The sequence below is a fragment of the Hemibagrus wyckioides genome, linkage group LG27 (assembly GCF_019097595.1).
Source record: "Hemibagrus wyckioides isolate EC202008001 linkage group LG27, SWU_Hwy_1.0, whole genome shotgun sequence".
Taxonomy (NCBI): domain Eukaryota; kingdom Metazoa; phylum Chordata; class Actinopteri; order Siluriformes; family Bagridae; genus Hemibagrus; species Hemibagrus wyckioides.
The window spans coordinates 16,011,220-16,019,558 of NC_080736.1; the positions used below are offsets into that span (position 1 = coordinate 16,011,220).

The following is an 8,339-nucleotide window of genomic DNA, read 5'->3' on the forward strand; positions in this document are numbered from 1 at the left end:
CTGTTCTGCAGGGTGATCTGATCTCTGATAACTGTTCTGCAGGGTGATCTGATCTCTGATACCTGTTCTGCAGGGTGATCTGATCTCTGATACCTGTTCTGCAGGAATATCTGATCTCTGATACCTGTTCTGCAGGAATATCTGATCTCTGATGCCTGTTCTGCAGGAATATCTGATCTCTGATGCCTGTTCTGCAGGAATATCTGATCTCTGATGCCTGTTCTGCAGGGCGATCTGATCTCTGATGCCTGTTCTGCAGGAATATCTGATCTCTGATACCTGTTCTGCAGGGTGATCTGATCTCTGATACCTGTTCTGCAGGGTGATCTGATCTCTGATGCCTGTTCTGCAGGAATATCTGATCTCTGATACCTGTTCTGCAGGAATATCTGATCTCTGATGCCTGTTCTGCAGGGTGATCTGATCTCTGATACCTGTTCTGCAGGGTGATCTGATCTCTGATACCTGTTCTGCAGGGTGATCTGATCTCTGATACCTGTTCTGCAGGGTGATCTGATCTCTGATACCTGTTCTGCAGGGTGATCTGATCTCTGATACCTGTTCTGCAGGGTGATCTGATCTCTGATACCTGTTCTACAGGGTGATCTGATCTCTGATACCTGTTCTGCAGGGCGATCTGATCTCTGATACCTGTTCTGCAGGAATATCTGATCTCTGATACCTCATCTCTTCTTGATCACTTCTGTGCAAAGAAATTTGATTGTCACACGACTCCTGCAGGGCAATCCGATCTCTATACCAAACTTTGAGGTTTGTCTGATACCTGCTCTGCATATCTACTGGATCTCAACACCGTTTCTGCAGATCTACACAAAATCCAACTTTGATCTCAATAACATCTCTGTATTTCTATCTGATCTTCTACATGGACACCTTATTTCTTTGATACGTTTCTCAAAGCCATTTCCGCAGTCTGATCTAACTACCTCACGATCTACACATCGATCTAACTGCCTGATGCAACCTCAGTATGACCTTCACCAAAAAAAAAAATCTGATTACAGGTCATCTCTTCACCAAGTCTACAGGTCTTCTGACCTTCATACAGTTCAATCTGCATAAAATCTAATCTCTAATCTGTCCTTCTCTGCTCTTCGAAGATCTGATCGCTCTGCAGGGGTGTCTGATAATCTCTGCAAGAAGATTTTGGAGCTGGAACCCTAAAAGTTCACCTACAATAGAAACTAATCCCAGATCAGATCAGCCCTGCAGTCTGTCCTCAGTGAGTTCCGATCTCAGACAGAGCGTGGAACTTTGGAAGGTGGTTAGAAACAGATCAGATTTAAAGTGCCCATGAAACGTGTTACAGGTTACGATATAATTCAGTGTGTCAAACGTCTCCAAATCTAAAGAAGGCTAACAGAGGATTGGTCACTCAGCTGAGGACTAACACTGGTCAGAGAAGAATGGAACTGCGGGTGTGAAGGAACTTGCATTGAAAGCTGTGCCAACGTTTCTTCTTCATCTGCTTTGGTTTGATGGTGTGTGGAAGCATCTAAAGGGCGTGTTCTGACAGGAAATGAGTCTCTAGGCTCGATGTTTGGACTCTATTGTACAGCTATATACGTTAGGTCAAAAAGACTTTCGCACTAGTCATTTGCGAATGCTGATGAAGTCTCGGTCTGTAGAAACGATGCTTGTGACAGAAGAACAGAGGAATTCTAGAGAGTTACTTAAGTGGACTCATTAGGAGGATTTCACACACTCCTCACAGCGTAACGTTCACAGATTTCTCCTGAACGTTCCTCCTGTTGTTTCTTGGGCACTTTAAAATCCTCAAAATCAGAACAGACCTGAGGGCAAGACCTTCACGCTGGCATGGAGATAAGGCTAGCACCACAACACAACCACTGCGGACAGATACGTTCTAGACTCCTGACTAGCAGAAAGAGAAGTAAAAGCGCTCCACGTCTGCGATCAGTCATAATTCCTTGCTAGTGAGGTACGAAAGCGATTCTAGCTGGTAGATTTGGTAATATCGACACGTTCATAATGCTAGATTAATAATATATAGTCATATCAAAAATGTCCGAGAGGAATAAGGCACATCAGGACAAGACGGGAAGGGAATTTAGTAAAGATGCGGTCGGCTGGGATCCAAGTCTGACGTCAAAATAGAGCAGAAAAAAGAAATACACGTGGACAGCAGCTGACTCGAGGCATGACTTTTTTGTGCGTCAAGAGTGTTTTCACTCGTATCACGCCTCAGCAGCTCTCGACGAGAGAAGACGCTAACTGCTCGACTTCCTGCGACTGACAGGAAGTCGGCGGGCGAGCAGCCTTATGATTATCAGTACAAGCAGACATGAAAAATGGCTCAATAACGTTTGATTAAATGGACATAACAAAATATAAAAAACTAAGAAGAAAGCTGAATGCGTATACATATATATATATACCAAGTCCTTTATCGTGATTATCATATTGCAATAATACGTAACTGTGATGAAGATTTCGAAAAGCGATGAAAATCGTGCTGTGGTGCTGTTTTTTTTAATGGTTCCTTGATGTTCCGGATTACAAAGTCCAGTTAAAAGCTGTGCCTTCTGTCCGGCGAGGCGTTTCTCCTCGGGTTATAACAGAGATCATAGTGTCATTGGAGTGGACGATGGGTTCGGGGTGGTGTGATCCCCGATTTACAAGCAAAAGGTGAAGGAAAGCTGGAAAGATATTTCTGCTTCAGCTTTAGCGGTCAGTCAGGCAGTAGTTTTGGCCCCACACAGGTCCGGAGCATTGTGTGAGTTCTATAAATTAAAGGAGGCCTAACGTAACACAGCTGCAGCTAATTCTTTCTCCATTCTATCATAGTGCTACGGCTTTGAATGCGAGACACCATCTTTCTTTTCTTTTCATTTCTTTTTTTTTTTTATACAATCGGTCATTTTTACAGGTGTTGATCTCACCTTCTTAAGTGCATCAAGAGAAACCCGAAAGGGAACACGTGAGCAGTAAGAAGCTTTTCCCTTTTTCCGTGACTCTACTCTTTCTAAATAAATAGAGAAACGAGTGTGCGTCTTTAAAATGGCTTTTCCCCCCGAATTTCATCCCTGCAAAAGAAAAGCTTCCATCTTTTCTACTGCATACTTCATAACTGAGCTCTGAGCAGCTCCTCTCTGCCCCCCCCACTCCCTCACACACACACACACACACACACATACACACACCCTGCCCACACGCTTAACAACAAGAAAAACACAAAGAAATGCACAAAAACAAAAAAGTCCACTTTTCTGTCCTTCTGAACTTTTTTGAGCAGGAAGTGAACGAACAAAAGAAGAACAAACGATAGAATAAACGAGCGTGTCTGAGCAGACGAGCAGGGTTTCACACGTAGTCTGTCTGACGGTACGATCAGGACGTGTCCAGCCCTCCGCCTATTTCAGCTGCGATAAAACATAAAGTGAGAGTTTAGGTATGAAGAAGCGTGAAGTGTCTCTTCACAGGAACATCCCTACTTCCTTTCTCCTCCGTTCAGACGAGATAGCTGCGCTGGACAAGAACTCTCCTTTCTAAAAACTGTCATTCTGGGCAGTGTTGGTGAAGCAGGGCACCCCCCCCCATCACCGGGGTGAACTGGAAGGGTCCGTTCTCTTTGACTGGACAGTTTGTGATCTGTAGGAGACAAATCAGACAGTTAGACCACTGGCAGATCGTGTGACAGAAACAAATCCTGTAAAACTCAGTTGTTACCTGTGTCTGATTACTGCGGAACTGCTGCTGCAGGTGGCAAGCGACGGCACTGTCCGAGGCCACGCCCGCGTTGGTAAACATGTTCTCCGTGGGTCGGTTTTGAAAGACGTACGCACCCTGCACAGAATTCTGGGCTAAGAACTCTTTTGTCTTCTGGCAGGACGAAATCATGACATCTTGTCCAGCTGCACTGTAGCGCATGCCGTTAACAGGACCCTGAACCGGTCTCTCAAACATGCAACTGCTGATGGGGGCAGGTGCCACTCTGTTCACCAGCTCCCCCTGCTGGCTATAAACCGCATTAGATGTCTCCATCACCTCCCCCTGCTGCCCGAACGTCACATTAGACGGGTGCAAGAGCTCCCTCTGCTGTCCGTATATTGCATTAGATGGGTGCACCAGCCCCCCCTGCTGGCCATAAACTGCATTAGTGGTGACGCTGGGCTGAGGATTGGACCCTGTGCCGAAGTTAGACTGCAGCATTAACCTTGTTGGGAGTGGAACTTGTTGGACATGATGATGACCATTTGGGATACTCTGGACATTAGGAACTTTGGGAATGTTAGGAACTTGGGGTAGTGTGAGCTGGCCCTGTTGGACAGAAAGCTGCCATGTTGTGAGTCTCTGATTGTCCACGCTCTGATTGCTGAGAGGAAACTGTCCCTTGAGGCCGCTGCTGGGCGCCCGGGGTCCTGCCCACTGACCGCTCGGCTGAACTGCCTGACTGAACGGGATGGGATTCTGGTTGTGAAAGCCCACATGTTGAGCTTGGTTCTGAAGGTTGGGCAACGTGACGTGTTCTGGATAGCCCGGGTTTCCGCTCTGGCTATGATTCTGCCTGGTCTGGTTCTGTTGCCCAGGAAGTGAAGAATCAATAATCATGCTTTCACAAATGTCCACGAATGATTCCACAGGATTCGCCTGCAGCCCCAGAGGCATCTCTGGGCTAATGTGAGCCATTTGCATCATCCCTCTTCCTGGGCTTCCTGTTTCAAGGCCTTCTGAAATGTCCAAGAGGTCGTTGAGGTCTCCCTGGAGCTGGAGCTCGGACAGACACTCAGGCAGCTGGTCGTGCATGTTGTTGCTGCACTCCTTAAACAGCATGTCTTCCACGTATGAGAAGATGTCGTTGGTCAGGATGTCATTGAGCTCGATGGACATCTCGGTGGTGCTCAAGCTGTTCATTCTCAGCAGCGCGTTCTCCCATTCCTTCAGCTCCTCCTGGTTGATGGAGAGGTCTTCCACGTTCCCGCACATGGTGGTGTCCCCGATGATCTGCTGCAAGCTGTCCATCATTTCCTGCACTGTCGATTCCTCCTTGATGCCTAGTGTGCTCCGTTCTGCTCCTGCCCAGGGCTTTCCAGGGACATTGAGAAGGGCGTGGCTGTCCCGAAATGCCTTTTCCAGGCAGAAGGTGGGATCGCTGTTGGGCTGGTAGATGGATTCATCCTGCTTCAGCATGGAGCTCAGCAGTGAACTCGGAGGCAGAGTGGCGGGTTTACTGATCTTCCCTCCTTTGATCTGGGTGGAGATGTCAGTCATGTCTGGAGACGGGGTGGTCTCATAAAGGACAGCTTCTCCTGTGGCAAAGCTGAAGGGCAGCTGCAGCTTCCTCTGACGAAGATGCTCTTCACCTTCTTCGTTCCTGGAAAGATGAGAGAGAGGTAAAGAAAGGAACAGAAAAAAGCAGGATGATGTCACTTCCACAACCCCATCAAAACAATCCATGAAACTAATGTGTGAATCTCACGTTAAAGCTCTCTGTCGTGCCACGATAAAGTCCGGTCGTCCGCCCTTATAGACCAGTCTGGCATTGGCCTGCACCCAGACCCAAGATCCTGATTTGGTCAGGAGCCGGAAAATTGTGAATCCACTCTCGCCAGTTTTAATCACTGAAGGAAGAAGAAAAGAAATAAAACTCATTGTTCCCTTTATAAGTAGTGAAAGACAAACTCCTGCTGTGGTGGATGTTTAGATTTTAGTGAGTTTGAGTAGATTTAAGTGTAATGGTGTGTAGATGCTCCTGCTGGAACTCACTCCTCAGGTGGTTGTCTGCACAGTGCATCATATCTGCAGCGTGGATGAACTGGTACCCAGAACCCCTCATACACAGCTCGATCTCATTGTAACCCAGCACCACCTTCCCCCTGTGTGACCGGAGACATCATTACAGTCATTCACAAACAAACACAACAATAAACTCAATATGTTGATTACACACAGAGTCTGCAGGATCTCCCCCAACATCAGTACTCTGTATTACTCAGGTACAAGATCTCCCTCTGGTGTGTGTACACACTCTTATATTACGGTATCTGGAACTCTGTAAGGTCACCTGGTGTCGATGCCTGTAGGTGTGAAGTCCAGCTTGTGTTTGGTCTGGAAGAGAAACGTCTTGCTCCGAATTTCCAAGATGGACGGCTGCTGGAGGGGCGTGGCGATGACAAACAGAGCCAGCTGAGGATGCGCCATAGTGCCATCTTCGGCCATCTTGTTTTGACCATGAAGATACTTCAGTCTGCCGTGGAAGTTCAGAGCCTGAGGCGGGAAATAAAACCGTCACTTTTCCTTCTTGGTGGTGAGTCCCAGCTTCTGGACACAGCTGTTTTGTGTGTGTGTGTGTGTGTGTGTATGTGTTTACCAGGAAGCCGGAGGAGTTGTCAAGGAGGCAGCGAAAGCGGCAGCAGAAGCTCCTCTCCAGGAAGGACGAGTTCTCTGGTGGGAGCTGCTGAGGGTTGTAATTTATGATGGCGGTGGTGGTGGTGTCACTGTTTTTCTGGAGGCCTACAGAGAAAACACACACACACACAGATGAGCATTATTATAGAATCTTTCGACTGAAATAAAATATTTTTTCATTTCATTGTCTGTAGCACTTATCCAATCTATATCTCAGGGGTCATCAGGCATCAAGGCAGGATACACCCTGGATGGAGTGCCAACCCATCACAGGGAACACACACACACACACACTCATTCACTCACACACACTATAGGCAATTTAGAGACTCCAATCATCCTAGATGGCATGTCTTTGGACTGTGGGAGGAACATGCAAACTCCACACACACACAAAGTGAGCGGGAGCCAGACTCAAACCCAGGACGCTGGAGGTGTGGGGCGAACGTGCTAACCACTAAGCCACCGTGCCGCCATCGAAATAAAATATATATCTATTATACTTCCACAGAAGTCATTTACCACAAAAAGCTGCAGTTTTTAAAAAAAAACATTATTATACTGTTGTCCATAACACAGGGCAGCTGCAGAACAAGCTCTGACTTCAGGTTTATTATACCAGTAGGTTGTGAGGTCCAGCTCAGTTGTGTGTTTGAAAGTGATTGTTTCTGGTCTGTAAGTCATTGTAGATTAAAACAAAATGAAGAACTCTAAACATGTATTGAAGTGTGGACAGTACAACACTCAGGACGTCACCAGTCTTCACGTTTGTTTGTGTGTAAATGAACTGCTGACCTGCACACACACACACACTCTCACACACACACTCTCACACACACACGTTGATCTGCATACATTCCAGACATGTTCAGTAATGACAGCCAGACACGCTAACAGCTCTCACACACACACACACACACTCGGCTGGCCGTTTGTCAGTATTCATGCTCTATGAACTAATAAATAGCTCCATGTGTAGTAAACACTTCCACTAGATTATTATCATGTGCGGTTATACAGCCTTAACACTCTCACACACACACACACAGAGGGGCATGACATCGCCCCCTTGTGGTAGAGCCTCACAGCACCATGCAAAGCCATCAGGAAACATGTTCCTACATGTTTTTATATCCTGAACAGGGACAGGAGTATGAGGCTGCTGTGGGACAGGATATTTAACATCACACTGTAATGTTAAGGCTGGATGGAGATGAATAACGAGCTGCATTAATAATTATGTCACTATAAGGTAGTAAGATAACCGTGTGTGTGTGTGTGTGTGTGTGTGTGTTGTGTGTGTTACACACCATCAGCATCGTCAGTGATCTCACTCTGTGTGGGTTTCAGGGCGAAGTGCAGCTGTCTTCTGAACATGGCTCGGTCATCTGTGTGAATCAGCTCATATACACTCTGGTGCACCACATCGGACTGCACACACACACACGTGCACACACACACACGCGCACACACATTAGAGAAACACAGGCATAACATTAGTGCACACTTGAAAAACTTGAAAAAGAAGACTAATTAAAATACACATTTTATATGAAACACACAAACACACACACACAAACACACGTTCGTTACAGCGTGTAGTTAAATATCATGTAATAAATATTTGTATGATGTAATAAACATTCATCACACCCCCAGTGTTCTATAAGATCTGTAATGCACCAGTGCCCTCTACTGGTCAGTTCCAATGTTTCACCTATCCCACTCTCTCACCTATCCCACTCTCTCACCTGTCTCACTCTCACCTGTCTCACTCTCACCTGTCTCACTCTCACCTGTCTCACACTCTCACCTGTCTCACACTCTCACCTATCCCACTCTCACCTCTGACTCTCTCACCTGTCTCACTCTCCCACCTGTCTCACCCTCTCACCTGCCTTTGTATTTCAGCTCTTTTACTCAGCTTCATATTTCCTGTGATTTTAAGA

General features: G+C 46.5%; 1 protein-coding gene across 1 annotated transcript in view; it reads right to left on the minus strand.

Annotated features, from left to right (window-relative positions):
- Positions 1-696: 696 nt before the first annotated feature.
- The window catches only part of ahr2 (aryl hydrocarbon receptor 2), a 126,023-nt gene continuing 118,380 nt past the window's right edge, over positions 697-8,339 (minus strand). Inside the window, 8 exon segments of the mRNA XM_058381721.1 lie at positions 697-3,578; positions 3,580-3,633; positions 3,712-5,356; positions 5,462-5,603; positions 5,749-5,858; positions 6,047-6,249; positions 6,353-6,495; positions 7,701-7,821. Of these exon segments, the coding sequence (XP_058237704.1) occupies positions 3,531-3,578; positions 3,580-3,633; positions 3,712-5,356; positions 5,462-5,603; positions 5,749-5,858; positions 6,047-6,249; positions 6,353-6,495; positions 7,701-7,821 (2,466 nt within the window). The 3' untranslated portion in view covers positions 697-3,530.